At 37.1% G+C, this 16,209-nt stretch overlaps 1 protein-coding gene across 3 annotated transcripts in view; it reads left to right on the top strand.

The window, feature by feature from the left end:
- Window positions 1-16,209, top strand: part of LOC121324762 (serine/threonine-protein phosphatase 2A 55 kDa regulatory subunit B gamma isoform) — a 111,687-nt gene that overhangs the window by 36,836 nt on the left and 58,642 nt on the right. The window contains exon 2 of one of the 3 annotated variants that reach the window (XM_041266931.1): window positions 11,756-11,964. The exons of the other annotated variants lie outside the window; for them this stretch is intronic. Within the exon in view, the coding sequence (XP_041122865.1) occupies window positions 11,883-11,964 (82 nt within the window). The 5' untranslated portion in view covers window positions 11,756-11,882. The remainder of the gene's footprint in view (window positions 1-11,755; window positions 11,965-16,209) is intronic. 3 annotated transcript variants of the gene reach the window in all.

The following is a 16,209-nucleotide window of genomic DNA, read 5'->3' as shown; positions in this document are numbered from 1 at the left end:
GTTCAAGAACTGAGACACGAAGTTGGGGTCAATTCCTGTTTTTCAATTCAGTTTCCTTTTCAAAATCAATTCCAAATTGCAATTCCTTTGAATGAATTGAAATTGCTATTTCAGAGACATACAGTAATAATTGTGATTTGTTCAACTGCTTTAATTTAAAGCCAATTTAATTGACGACCAGTGCCTTCAATTTAAGTAATTTGTTGCCACTATGAGAAGCTCATTTTAACAGAATACCGTACTGCGAATTGTAGGTTTGATCAATGATGTGTTGCAATTGATTAAAAAGGAATAGGAATTAAAAAACAGGAATTGACTGCAACCCCGCTGAGACAGCACACAAATCTAAACTATGTACCTGGTAAGTATAGAAGCTGACTCCAGGATTTCACATATAATATCTAATAAATTATGTCAGAGCAAACACCGATGTGAAACATGGAGTAGAGGTATGCCAGCAAATCATGCATAATAGCCTGGAATCAGCTGTCCTATTTATAGTCCAGATCGCTGTTCACGGATTTGTTTTTTATTTATTTATTTATTTATTTATTTATTTAATAATTAACCCCAAGAAAGAAAGAGAAATGTCTCATTTCCATAGTAGTCCCAGGTGACTTATCCTTTTCCAAATAATAAGTGCCTTATTGAAGTGAAAATCTCAATTTACATGCAATGAAACAATCTTAATTGAAAATAATATACAGCTTTCTGCTGATTTCATAACCCTTTCCTCCATCAAATGGCTTGAATAATTAAGTGCCATGTAGTCGATTTATTTCCTGCACCCATCTGCAAGCAAAGTGAACGCCAAACAAAAATTCTAACAGCTGTGTAAATTACAGTATATACATCTAAACACATATGGCTTTCCTTTGACTTGCCCGCTCTGTCCTGTCCTTTCAAGGGCTGTTTGTTTAAAACAGAATTGAGAGTCAGGTGACTACATCTGCTGCTCTGCTGTCACTGGACTCCAGAGATGCAGATTTTACATTCAGATGTGCCTGTCTGACCATTTAATATCAGCCTGCAGACACCAGAGCTTGGAGTCTCAGAGTTGCACTGAAGCAGAAAGAACGCAAAACTGTGGCTTGTATTATGATTATGGCAAGGTGACCATGTGCACACACTTGTTTTGATCATTTACTTTATCAATCTTTCTATGTATCACAGTCCCAAACAGTGGCATGGTTTGATGCAGTCCTTCGCTCGCTACGGTATCAGATTAGGACACTTTCGTGCTACAGCAGACAAATTGTTTGTGTAAACACTTCAGATAGAGTCTGAAGCAATCAATACTGCTTCCATGTGCAGGGATGTCCAGAAGCTTGATAGAAGACTAAACCTTGTTTTGTGCAAGGGGTTGTCCACATGACCTGGAGGGTGAAGTATTTGCAGAAACTTCTTTTTGCTTGCTATTACAATAAAGAAGTTTTAGGTGCATACAGGCCATATTTAGCAGCCAGTGCAGGGGCAACGTCCATTGTTTTTGAACTTGTAATTAATAGGGCCCTACATGTAAAATATTTAGTTTCTGCTAGCTTATATACTGTAATATTTAACGTTAATACATCGGTATCCCAGGGTATTCCCCACTATGTTGGTAATAATACAAAAATATTAGTTAATATTAATTTCATAATATACAGGACTCCACCTCCATTATGTGATTTTAATATTTAAATACAAAACTGGGGTTTTAGTCCTTCTCAAATGTAATACTTCTTATAAAATTAATCGTATAATTCCATTATTAGATTTTTCAAATATATCAAAACAACTATGAACAAAATATGAAGAAATATGAGGCTAAGAGAGGTTAACTGGTAACTACAGCCTTAATGAATGGATTGTTTGTAAAGAAAGTACTCCAAGCGCATTATAAATGCCGCTCTCTCTCTGACTTTCTCTCTGTCTGTCTGTCTGTCTCTCTCTCTTAGAGGTTTAAGGAACTCAAATAAATCGTAAATGCTTACTTTAGCACTCCATAACAAGCAAAAAGAAACTCAACAGATACAAATTATTACGTTTATTAAGGCTCACAATAGTAAGTAGAATGTAGAACTCATGGTACCAGAATTATAAGTTTAGACAAAAGCAGGAATAAAACATTTAAACAAACATTTTCATAAGCGCGTAGGCTTCCATATGGTTAAGTACACGTGCACGCAGAATTCGTGCACATTACATACAGTGACGGTGTTAAGCGACATCTGTTGTGTTGGAGTGAAGACGACAGTTTTCTTTTACAAGCGTTATTTCAAACTTGTAGATACACCCAATCAATGTTTAAATGATTCCGATGTTCGTAGTTGTTGTTTTCAAATGCACACAATATCACAACACAATGCCAGTTAAAGTCTTGTTTTAATTGTTCATCAAAGTATAGTTGTTTGTAGTTTTAATCTTAGCAAAGTGTTACGTTGTATGAAGCATTATTACTTCGGGTTTGCATGTAGATATTTCCTATACAAATATTGTATTTTGCTAGAATCTTAGTCTTTGAAACGTAGTACCTATTCTAGAGATGTGGTCATTGTTGAAAAACAGAGTTGGTCTACTCTGTAACCCGGAGAGTTGCAGGATGTAGTGGCGAGGAGTCGTCTTGAGGACGAAGGTATTTTAGCGATCTCAGTTCCCGCAGGCAGGCTCTTCACACAGGGCGAGGCAATCCACACGCAGGCGGAGGGCGGGCGTGAACCGATACCGCTGTACAAAAGAGTCGGTCATCAGAAAAGTGAGGTATTCTGATTGTAAAACATGGTTCCCGTAAGACAACCTTATTGAGTTGCAGAATACAAAATGATCAGTTCTGAGAAGGAGGACACTTTTACTCAAGTGTCTATTTCCAGTATGTTTTTGTGTCCAACCCCTATACAATGTAATGCAGTTTTTTAAAATAACGAGTACTGTTAAGAACATAAGAACATAAGAAAGTTTACTAACGAGAGAGAGGAGGCCATTCGGCCCATCTTGCTCATTTGGTTGTTAGTAGCTTATTGATCCCAGAATATCTTCAAGCAGCTTCTTGAAGGATCCCAGGGTGTCAGCTTCAACAAAATTACTGGGTAGTTGGTTCCAGACCCTCACGATTCTCTGTGTAAGAAAGTGCCTCCTATTTTCTGTTCTGAATGCCCCTTTGTCTAATCTCCATTTGCGACCCCTGGTGCTTGTTTCTTTTTTCAGGCTGAAAAAGTCCCTTGGGTCGACATTTTTAATACCTTTTAGAATTTTGAATGCTTGAATTAGGCCGCCGCGTAGTTGTCTTTGTTCAAGACTGAACAGATTCAATTCTTTTAGCCTGTCTGCATATGAGATGCCTTTTAAACCCAGAATAATTCTGTTCACTCCTCTTTGCACTCTTTCTAGAGCAGCAATATCCTTTTTGTAGCGAGGTGACCAGAACTGAACACAATATTTAAGATGAGGTCTTACTAATACATTGTACAGTTTTAACATTAATTCCCTTGATTTAAATTCAACACTTTTCACAATATATCTGAGCATCTTGTTGGCCTTTTTTATAGCTTCCCCGCGATTAAGACATTTCTGACTCAACAAAGGTCTTTTTCATAGATTCCTTCTTCAATTTCAGTATCTCCCATATGATATTTATAATGCACATTTTTTTTTCCTGCGTGCAGTACCTTACACTTTTTTTAAAATGTAATTTCCCATGTGTCTGCCACGTTCTAAATCTTGTCCAGATCATTTTGAATGACCTTTGCTGCTGCAACAGTGTTTGCCACTCCTCCTATTTTTGTGTTGTCTGCAAATTTAACAAGTTTGCTTACTATACCAGAATTTAAATCATTAATGTAGATTAGGAATAGCAGAGGACCTAATACTCCACTGGTTACCACACTCCATTCTGAGGTTTTTCCTTTAATCAGTACTTTCTGTTTTCTACATGTTAACCACTCCCTAATCCATGTACATGTGTTTCCTTGAATCCCAACTGCGTTCAGTTTGAGAATTAATCTTTTATGTGGGACTTCGTCAAAAGCTTTCTGGAAATCTAAATAAACCGTGTCATATGCTTTGCAATTATCCATTATCGATGTTGCATCCTCAAAAAAATCCAGCAGGTTAGTTAGACACGATCTCCCTTTCCTAAAACCATGTTGACTGTCTCCCAGGATACTGTTACCATATAGGTAATTTAACTTTGTTTCATAAGTTTAAGTATAATAGAAGTCAGGCTTATTGGTCTGTAGTTACCTGGTTCAGTTTTGTTTCCCTTTTTGTGGATCAGTATTACGATTGCAATTTTCCAGTCTGTCGGTACAACCCCTGTGTCAAGAGACTGCTGCATGATCTTGGTTAGCGGTTTGTAAATAGCTTCTTTCATTTCTTTGAGTACTATTGGGAGGATCTCATCAGGCCCAGGGGATTTGTTTATTTTAAGCTCCTAGTTCCTTTAACAATTCTGCCTCAGTTATGCGAAAGTTATTTAAAATTGGATAGGAATAGGTTGACATATGGGTCATGTTGTCCGTATAATCCTTTCTGTATTGTAAGAACATTGATAGGAGTGGTGCAAATTCAGTGATGAAAATGCATGTTTGGGCCACCACAGGATGGCACTGGGGACTATGCAGAAATTCCACTTGAAACACTTTTGTCATGCAGAGGGAGAACATGTTTTGATTTAATTTGAAAAAGATGTATTTGCCCTTCATACAAAAGTATTGTATCATAGAATAACCATTACTGGCACAACTGCTTGATAGCCTATGCTCTGCGAGTAACCTCTTCAAACTATATTCACAAAGAGCAGAAGCATGTTCAAATACACATCAAAATGGATGTTCAGATACACAATGATTTGAGTTAAGTGATGATGTTCCAATAGCTAATGAAAGGCATTCTATTGTTTCAGCTAGGAGGGCATACCACACCTTTTACTGTAATAAATTAACAAGAGGTGTAATCTGAGACATGCTGGCTTTCAGAAAGGTATGAAATCACATTCTTTAGTTGAAACAAAATAATGACCTAGGGGACATGGGTTCACCACTGGGTATCACGGTTCCTGATAAAGAGGAGACAGGTGCCAGGTGCAAGTAAAGTATGGAATGCAATTCCATTTGAACATCAACGCCATAGTCGAGTGGGAATAGAAACAAGACAAGTAAACCTGTAATTAGATCATGTTTTAAATTGTGGCATATCTGATTTCTCATCCCTTTATGATCAGATGAGCTTGCTGTGTAGCCATTACCTTTAGGGACTGCTGTGTCTGCTGTGAAGTTTTGACAGTTCATGGGCATCAAAACTGCTAAAGCAATGAGACGGATGTTATTTGACTAAAGGCATCAGAACACACTAGTGGTTTGCTGTTTAATTCCGATCGAGTCACTAACTTGATCGTCAGTTTTTTTCGATTCAAAGTTTTCAGATCCACTGCTCGGGGGGGGGGGGGGGAAGGGGGGGGGGGGGGCGGGGGGTGGGGGTGGGGGGGGGGGGGGGGGGGATTGCTGGGGGGGGGGGGGGGGGGGGGGGGGGGGGGGGGGGGGGGGGGGGGGGGGGGGGGGGGGCAATGGCAAAGGTTAATAGCCTTTTAAACCACTTGAATTCCCTCAGGTCGCTTCAGGTCGCTTACCTTCCTTGTTGTCATTTGGTACAAAATGCTGGTGTTTTGTTTCGGTTTACAGGAGTCCAGCAAAATATTGAACCAATAATGATGGTTAAATACAATTATTTTGTTTTCAGCTTTGCATTTTTGTATGTAAAGCTTCTGTTTCTAAATTTGCATTTATTTTGTTGACTGGGTAATGTCTTGCATTCTTGTATATGCTGAATGTATTATTGTTGCCCTCTGAAGATTGATCATGTACACCTCCTCAACAAATACAACCACTGGGTCATCCTGGTATCATATACTTTCCCAGTATATGGTACTGACTTGGGATCAGCAAATGCTGAATGTTTGTCATATACACTTCTGACAGCAACTACCTCCGCTGCTCTCCAGAAACTGAGCTGCAGGACTTGTATCCATGGTAACTTATTTTGCTTTCACCTATTTTGCAGACAGGTAAGCTGTGTATAGATTACTGCAGGCAATGTTCACCAAGGAGAGAAAAAAATGTGTTTTTTTTTTTTTTTATAAGAAAGATCAGAACAGTCCTATTGTTAGAACAAAAGCAGGAAAGATATATTCTATCTTTAGAAAAATTATTCCTCAAATATTGCTGGCACTTATTGGTTTGTGCTTTTTGTATAATTTATAGGCAAAATAAAGTACCTTGTTAGGACAGTTTTTATGAAAATGTAATTTAGCCCAAATCAAACAATAGAGCACATTTTGCCTACATTATTTATACCATTCAACACTCCTCATACTTACCATGCAAGCTCCCCTCACTCAATTTAACTCATGAAATGATTAAACAATAAATTAAAAGGTAATGGCTTCATTTTGATTACATGTTATTAATGCTTTGTACTGAAACATCTATACATAATTCAATGATTTAATCTCCATAAAGTAGATTGGGTGAAAATAAAATGAAAAAGAGCCTACTGTTGCTTATTTTTTCTATTTTTTAGGAACATGCAGGCCTTTTAATAATATTCTTTTTATCTGCTGCACAGAAAATTGCTTCGTGTTGTTGTTGAATTAAATGCCAACTGTTTATCCATACTGAACATACACTGTTCCTATTAGTAGATTCCTAGTCTTTATTCGTGGTGGGATATATAACTGCAGTTTCAATTGGCTGTATGTTTGTTTGAAATGTGTGTGTGTGTATTCATATGATATGAATCTTTCATCATGACTGGCATTTTTAACAGTTTAGAATGTTAAACTCTGTGTTCTTATTAAACTGCAGTTAGCATAGTGTTGCATGAGAGAGGTATTATGATTGGTTGTTTACTACATCTCAGAGCAGTTGGTGACATGTAATCCTTCAATTGGTTACGTCACTAATTCAGATACAGAGCTACAGTGCTTAGTGTGATTGGAATAGAACCCAAGCCTACCAATTTAACCTTCAGCTGGTCAGGTAGTGGGAATGTGAGTGAGGTCAACGTGGCTTTCTCTTGTGCCCTATGTATAAACATTGTGTGACAAAGGCTCCTGAAATTTTAAAGGAGCAAAGTCTATGACCCTTCCTCCTCCTTTACACAATACCGGCTTTTAAACATATTAGAGAGCATTATTTTAGCTGGGCTTTTAATATATGGGCCCTGATGAGTATGTAGCTGAGGAAGTAAAGCTCTGCTAATATGTACTCATGAATATTTACTAGCGATGGTCACCCAAAGATACAAGCTTGCACAGTGAGGCTGCACAGACTTAAACAATGCTTTCCTTCTGTCTCCGACATGCCATGTATCTCACAAACTAAGTGAGTAATGGAGGTCACACAGGTAAACTAAGGGGCATGCAGTACAATGATTGTGGGAAACCCTTGACCTCCATTTCAAAGGCAATGGAATAACAGACGAACCCAGTGTTTCCAACATAGTCACTGGAGTAGAACGTAGAACCAATTATATGATTTTGATTTTTAACACATACAGTTAGGTACAAGCTTGGTTCTTTTAATTTGAATGGACATCTGTTTAAAGGAAGTTGAGGTTATGCCCACCATCTTTTGCAAGGCACACTGCAAGTGCTATGATGATTCCTGTTGAAGGAAACGGCTGCAGATACCAGCATGTTATCTATCAGTAGGCTTTACGTGAATTCTTGAAAAGTAGATATGCCTTGAAGACATTGAGAAAGACAGCTCTCAAAAAATATAGCTTGGCTTAACTACTGCTTATGCTGTCCATTTAGTTAGTCAAAAAGAACAGGAGCTGTTGTTTCTCTTCCTTTTTCAGTAGACCTGGCAGGGACTGGTTGCCAAACAGGGACAGGTCAGTCCAGTACTTTATGTCAACCTAAGATCCCAAGAAAACATCAGTCTCCAGTGCTCTGAATTCTCTTTCATTTGCACCTATGAGTGTGATACAAACTATCGGTATATTCAATAAAATACTAGGGGCATATGCATTACCATAAATTCACTTTTGCTTTTTTATTGTTAACTTTTTACATACTTAAGTTCATTTCACTTTATGCAATATAAATTTAATTCAGTATTATTTTACAGCACAGAAGATAATTGAAACAGGAAAACATAACAGGTGTTTAGAGCCAATTAGAGCCAATATGTACTTTTAATTATGAGTCCGTGTTAAGGGAGATGGTTGTTTGAATCATTAAAAGTCTGTAATGTTGAGTTTTTCTTGCCTAAATTTGGGAAGTGATGTGAGCTCAGATGCTTAGTATCTGAAGATATCATAGTCCATGTTAGAAGTGTCAATGGATAATAAAACTGATTAGACTCAGTGGGGGCATACAAGGCAAAGCAAAGATGTGTTAAATTTTATGTTGTTGTTACTTCATGGCAGATTGATGGCCTGGCGACAGTTAAGCTTCTTGCCCTCATCCATTTTCTTACCTTAATCTGCTTCTCCATGACTATTTTAAACAGTAATTATTTAACAAAGGGAAACTGCCGATGTCCCTAAACAGCTACTGACGGGGTGAGTCTGTCTTTAGTATATCCTGATCCTTTTGAAGATTTAAAACTTATTCAAAGGTGCTTAAGGTAGAGCACGTTATAATAGATGCAGGGAATTTTTCATTTACTTTTAGGCCATTAATTCTGCTTAATTTGCTAACAGAAAGCAAGTGACTGATTCATGCTGTCATAAGTCAGCCATGTGCCACCTTCCTAAATTACAAACAATTCCTACAGGAGTACTCATTGCCAAGTACTTTAGTTTAATCTTTTCTTTTTATAAATGTGTCTATTTTTATTTCCTACAAACATGCTTTTTTCATGAGAATGTGTACAGTAAGTAATTTATTTTGTGTGGTTAAATGTTTAGTTCTTCACAATATCAATTACCCCCCAACATAGCAGATGTGTACTTATCATTTGGGGAATTAAGTGACATGCCTGCTAAATAGGGTTTAAAAAACAAGCTTTTCAAATTACAGGTTGCAAAATGCAGCCTGTATTAGATCACTGAACAACATGTTACTATGGCAGTAACTTCAGTGCAATTACAGTGACTGCTATAGACTGGTTGTTCTAGTATGAAGTTTTAGTAGTACTAGACTAAATACTTGCTGGTCTGTATTTGATGGTGGATACACTGGAGATATTTCAGCTCCGATGGACCGGGTGAATGTTCAAGCATTTGCACCGCATCACTTAATTGTACAGCACTAGAAATTAGGTTTTAAATGGATACTAATGTTATTTGTCTTGGTCCTGTACTCAGAAAGGGGGAGGGATTAGGTGGTAATCATGGGCATTTTGAACATATTTTCACCATGTTATAAAACCTTTTCTCTTATGTCTCGTCAACCACAATTACAGAAAACACATCCCCAGATTTGGGACTGCTTGAGCATGGATGATCTGAGAATATATCTGATGAATGTCACTGAGCTGCTGTCTTGACAAGCAAGAATGATGCTAAACTGTGGATATTGGATTCTCCACTAGGCATGCAGTTATTGGCAGATCATGCAGGCTTTGCACCGCTCAGTTCAGTGCTCAGGGAAGCATGGAATACATTATGATAAATTAGACCTGCAATTAATATTGCTGGTATTTCATTTGATGCAGTTGGCACTATTAATTCAACAGCAGCAATCTGAGACCAGACCTATAATAACTGTTTAATGATATGCAAGCAGGCAGCAGCAAATAGCTTAGCGTGAAAGTCAGGCGTGTCTCATTTTTAAATTGCTGCAATAATGCGCTGGGGGTCGTGGGTATGGTTTTAGCCAGCCAGCCCCATATACAGAAGGAAATTACTTTTCCTGCATAAACAAGAGATAACTATGAGGAACAGAAAACACACAGGCAAGAAAATAATTTTGTCATACTTGAACCCTTTCTGAGTGTGGATGCTTCAGTGAAAAATTGGGGGGGAGGGTAATTGCATTGCAGGGGACTTTAATTTTGATTACTTCAGTACAAATACAAAGAATATTGGTGTGCGTGGATTCATGTCTGCAGTGACAGAGTTAAAATATGGCCACACAGATTCAAAAATGGATTCATGCCACTAGGGAAACCTGCTATAGATATCCTTTTCTTTTTATTGTATTTTGTACTTGAGGTTTAAACTTTGCTCCTGTGCTACAGGTCAGCTTTCCCTCCATGGTCTGGCATCCATCCCAGCTTTGTTCTGGTAGACTATTACTTCGTTTCCATGACTGCCAGTCCGAGCTGATACAAATTCTCCTGCATTCCTCCTGAACCCCCATTGCTGGCCAAGGTTTTAAAAAAAAAAAAAACTTAAGTTTTCGACCGATGCTGACTGTTCTTTCCCAGCAAGCCTTGCAGCTAAGGTCCCATTCGTTTGTTTACAAAACCAAAGCGTTGGATGCTACAGCTTTTGCTTCCTATCATCCAAACAATTCTTTTGAGCTTTTTGTTACAAAAAAATAAAATAAAAAATTCAAACAAGAATTATAGCACGGAGAAACCAACTCACGGATGTAATGCAACGTTTATACCCACTTGTCAATTGAATCCCATGCCAACATACATTTTAAATCACCCGTGCTGCATAACCCACACCTATATACAGTAAACCAAAATACTGCCAGGGGCGGGGGTTATCTAATCACATGGGAGCAGCAAGGTTTCCAACCCTGGTTGAGTGGTGCATGGAAATGAGGTACAGTATATGGAAGTGATGAGACACCACAAAGGTACACTTGCATTGTAGTACTGCATGCTTATTAATGCAATTCCACCTTGTTGCTCAGCTGTTGTATCTAAATAAGTATATTTTTAACTGGACAAAACGCGTCTACAATCACTTTTGATATGCAGTAAAGGTGGTTTTGTCGAGATGTCACTATTGCCAACTACATGACTTGTCATGCTATAAACATCTGATTAATCTGAGTAAAGGAGCAGCAGTGGCACTGTAATATGAATGATGTGTGTCTAAAACATATGCCTATCTTTGCTGTTTTTGCTGAGTACTGTTAAATTGGAGATTTAGAATTGTTACTGTATGGACAGTTTTATCAGAAGCAAGGCATATGGTGAAATGATGCAAGTGGTTTATAGATAATATAGGGATGTAAATAGAAAATAGCAGTTTCAGCCGTTGGTGGTTTGTAACTGAACTGTATCCCATTAAGACTGCCCATGCAGCATTTGACAAGCTGCACAAAATGTCAGTTTATCAGCAGAGATGATTATTGGTTGTTGGTTGTGTTGGAAATTAATTAGTTGTATCCTGTGGTTACTTAGTAACAGGCTGACAATAAGCAGGTTTGTGTGATATGTAGTCAGCCAATCACCTTGGATGTGAGGGAGAGAATCACAGATCACTTTCTCATTCATGTCATGAGTTGTATGCCATAAAAGGCTTTAGAAAATGTTGCAAAAGCAAACAAAAAATGTTGTAAGTGTTGTGTTTAAGAACAATTTTGCCATAACCTCTTTTGTGAATTTATAAGATTCACATTTTTTTCTGTATCAGGCACAAATGTCGACGCAACATTTTGATTTATAGAACAAAAATTACACACCATTTCACTCCCAAACCTGTAGACTCATATCAGTGTTTATAATTGATAATATATCTGCATTCCCTGATTTGGATTCTTGCATTTAATATTAACAAAACAAAAAACGATGTAAACTGCATGACTTGTAATCACCTTGTTTTGAAAGACTATGCACTGTAACTCAGACCATGCCCCCTCTTTTAGGGCTGTTCACGCTAAGCCTTGGCTCTGAACACATCTGAAAGCCTGCAAGCCAAGCTGAGCTCTGAGCCAAGCCAGGGCAGTGTTTAAAAGTGGATTAACAACCCTCTCCCGGACTCCACACACCAGGATGTTGAATCCTATCCAGGTCCTGTGTTCCGACATCACAGCGCTGTCTTTGGAACCCAAGCAGTTTGCAAGTTACACTGAAGGTGATTTTACATTCGGCAATAATGTTGAATGGGTCAGTCCTATGCTGGACAGGTATTGAATAGCTAAAAGGAACTCTTCAGCCAATCAGTAACTGCCTTACTAAAGGACTGACCAGGCATACATTTATTGCTGTTATGAGCTTTAATATCTTTAAAAAATTGACAAGCAATTTATCGCAATATTTTGGAAATGATAGTAAGAAGTAGCCCACAGGGAATCCAGAAACATTTTGATTAAGGTAACACGAGTATGCACCATTAGCACTGTAAGAAAACTTGCATTCACTTGTCACATTATGATTAGCAGCTGAGTTCTCTAGCTATGTCCATATGATGTAGAAATGGTATACTCCAAGCCCAGAACGTTCTCAGGAAAGCTGTAAAGGTTAAGAAGCAGGTGTAAGACTTCAGGAGGCATAGTCTGCTTTTCTATATAGCGAGGCTAGACTTGACAGTCCCATCCTTTTAATAGGGGCTTTGCAGTTAGACAGCCTTTATGATCAGCATGCTGTGAACTATTGATTTTATAGTACCAGGCATATCTACTTGCAGTTCATTATGTTTCACTGTGAAGAAGGGCTGCTGTGTCAGCATGATATTAAAAGTAAAAGTTTTTTTTCTTTTGATTTTCTGCCACCTAACTCCTTGTACTGTGCGTTTTTGCAAATAAAATACTGTTTGTTTTTCTGAAAAATATCAGCAAGAGGGATGCAGGCGGAGTGTAGGTACTGTATGAGCTTTGTGGTTCATACCCCTGTTATCCTCTTGGCCAAAATGTGGTTTCCAATGTTAAAAACAGTCAAACACCCGGATACATAAAATGGTCATGCCTGCTTGTCAGTCTTGAATATCAGTTGTCAATGAAAAGCAGCAGTATTGACATCAGTGCACCCTCAAACACCTTCCTTTACACAGTTATGGAGTCTGGAAACAACCAGGCTTGCTCCTAGGCAACCAACAGTACATTGTCAACTCAAGAGCCTGTCCAAGGCAGTCTTTCAGGCAGTCTTTCAAGCAACATTTTTTTTTTTAGATTTTCAACCAATTTGCCAATTACAGGAAATTCAATCAACAAAATTAGAATAACATGGCAAAATGTCACTGTCAGCTGCTGTAATTGCGAGAAAAGGCTGTCTGAAAGTTGACCTGCGTTTCAAGGGTGATTAAAGCCTCAGTTTTTATGCTTTATAACACAGTTGCCACCTCAAATAAATACAAGATCAACAGTGCACGTCACAACCTCACACCTAACTTGCAACCCAGTTCACAACACAGAGTAGCTACAATAACAGCTGCAGAAATACATCAGATGGGTGATGACAGCTATTAGATTTGATGTGTTTGTTTTTCTTTTTAATCTTACAGTGATGTTGGAGTCTGTAATCTACTACAGCCTGGAGGAAACAAGTTAGATTAAATCATGTCAAATAGCCTATCATCACCTATCCTATTCATAGCACTAATATTTTATGTTGTGTTTGTGTGTGTGTGTGTGTGTGTGTGTGTATATACACACACACACACACACACACACACACACACACACTGTAATATATATATATATATATATATATATATATATATATATATATATATATATATATTACACACACACAGAGTAGCTATCACCTGATGTTTTTTTTTATATAATGTAGCACTCAGCCAAACATATTTATTATATAATCCACTCACTCCAATAATATCTCAACCGAGCTGCCTTGTTACAATAAGAAATCCTGAATATTAGAAATTGCTAGTTATTGAAATGATGAAGTTATGTTCAAAGAGCACACAACTCAAAAACAAACAAAAAATAGTATAAAAGAGCACAAAAGTTACTTAGTGGCTAATTCTAAAGTTTGTTCATGCCCTCTACAATGTGCGTTGTTGAAAAGTGGTTTAGAGAGATATATTGTTGACCAGTTGTGCGTTTGAATACAGTGTTAATCATTTAGAAGAGAAATGCATCGGATAGGTGGTACAAATGATAGATCACTTGCACTTGAATCAGTTCCAAGCTGTTTTATTCACCCAATTAAATTATCAGCATTTTAGAGCAAGAAGCTCATTTTTTAGAAAAGAGCAATTTACATTGCACAATGTGGACAAATGTTTTTAATTAATAATATGAAAAATAACAGTAACAATTAAGAAACAGTATTCCAGAAGTACTCCCGTAGTGTGTGGTTAGCTGTACTGTAGGATTTTTCTTCCACTTGATGAAATGTTATAGTTTATTTCATAACAGTATTTGATAACAGGAAGTAGGCCTGTAGTAATAGCCTTGTACAGTATTATCCAAAAACTGTAATGAAGGAAGGAACAAACATGTGTAGACTATAGAAGCCTTGCAGCATGTTTATTTTTGTTCCAGGTTCATGTTTTTATTTATTATTTTTATTAGCATTTAGAGTGGTATTGTACAGTAAATCATTCTAATTTATCAAAGCTGGTATTTGCTCTAGTGCAGTAGACAAGGGGAGTATGACTAACTGCATTTTTGTTGGACAAAAGGGTAACTTTACGTACACATTTTAAATACGTATGTACAGTAAAGCTGTAGTAAAACCAATAGTCTAATTATTGCAACAAACTAACATCAAGTTTAAGAAATGGCTTGTGCATTGGTTTTACAAAACTGATCATGCTAAGAGGCTCAAACATTTTTTCCTTGAAGGAAAGTATTAACATCTGTCAAGCTAACGAGCAGGCAATTATATGCAAGCATTTAACCAAGACATGCATGTGTTCATGTATACTTTTGATAAACTTTAAGCAAGCCTAGTGTAAGTGTAAAGTGTCTTTAGGGATACAATTAAAATGGGAATCAAAACCCAATAGACAGTATGATTGAACTCAATTTGCGCTTGTTCATAATTAGTGGTTATGATAGAAAAAAATAAAACTATTAAAACATTATAGATTTATTTTGGTGTTTTACACTGTCTTTTCAAGTAAGTTCTCTGGCACTGCAATGTTTCTGAGAGAAAGTAAATAAATAAAAACAAAAAAAACCTCTTAAGCATAGATAAGCAAGTCCCAATTATGTACACGTTAACCAATAAGATGTAACACATTAGAATTGCATCATATCCTTTTGGCTATGAGTTGTACTCTAACACAATGAAATTGGATGAGATTCCAACAATTTTTTATATACATACAACTTAACAAATGCTATGTATTAAAAACCTGATGTCAGTTGTTAGACCAACATCCATTCAACTCGGGGGTGAAATTGTGCCGGTACTCAGTACTTATTTTATCTGCTTTTCAGCCAACGTGCATACATTACATCTGCTTTGACAGTTTTACACAGTTCACTAGTGTTTCGAGTGGCAGCAGTCTCATCACAGCAACTAAACGTTCATTAAAATATTCTCAGAATCAGCTTTCCCTAAAATTTAACCCTAGCACAAACACTTTTTTTGTTAATTGCAAATTCAGAACTTATGCAAAACAAAGTGGCTTAATTTCCTCTACTGCTTTTCAAATCCACTATAGATTCCAAACTAAAATTCAACCCTGACTGTAGGGATGTTATATCTAAAATGTATAACATGCTATTGTCTCTGCATTACCCTTCACTGTCTGCGCTGAAAACTGTGTGGGAACATGATTTGCAGTTCAACTTTATAGATGGCATTTGGGGCATTTGTCAAGGGTCAAACTGGCCAGAATTTACCCTGAACTGGATCCAACCTGTGACAAATGTAAGCTAGCTCCTGCTTCTCTAATCCATATGTTGTGGTCCTGTCCCAACCTTGGAACAACTCTACAGAAAAAAAAAAAAAAAGATTATTATCTTAATGTGCACGATGATATTGAAAGCTAAGTTATTGAGTTTTTTAATGTTCAAAAAATGAAGATGGTACTTCTTCTAGTCAGATCAGTACGAACACAGGTGTAATGATTCAGAAGTTGATTGACCCTTATACAAGAGAAAAAAATGCCAGTTATAGTTATTATATGATTAGTCTAGCTGGAACTTTTTCTTTGTGTGAAATATTAAAAAAATTACGAGCAGCTGTTAATCAACAGAGAAGCTGTTGATACTATAGGTAATTGTTATTGTTGATTTCAATGTAACATTTTCCAAAATATTTTCATTTGTGTATCTGAAACCATTAAATTACTGTACATCATTATTTCACTTCTCCAAATGCTAAACGCACCCACTGCTCTCCCTTTCTCTTCTTAATAAACTAAACATGTCACATTTTCTAATGGTTTTATGCTGATACA

This window comes from Polyodon spathula, chromosome 1 (assembly GCF_017654505.1).
Source record: "Polyodon spathula isolate WHYD16114869_AA chromosome 1, ASM1765450v1, whole genome shotgun sequence".
Taxonomy (NCBI): domain Eukaryota; kingdom Metazoa; phylum Chordata; class Actinopteri; order Acipenseriformes; family Polyodontidae; genus Polyodon; species Polyodon spathula.
This window is presented reverse-complemented; position numbering and strand designations above follow the sequence as displayed.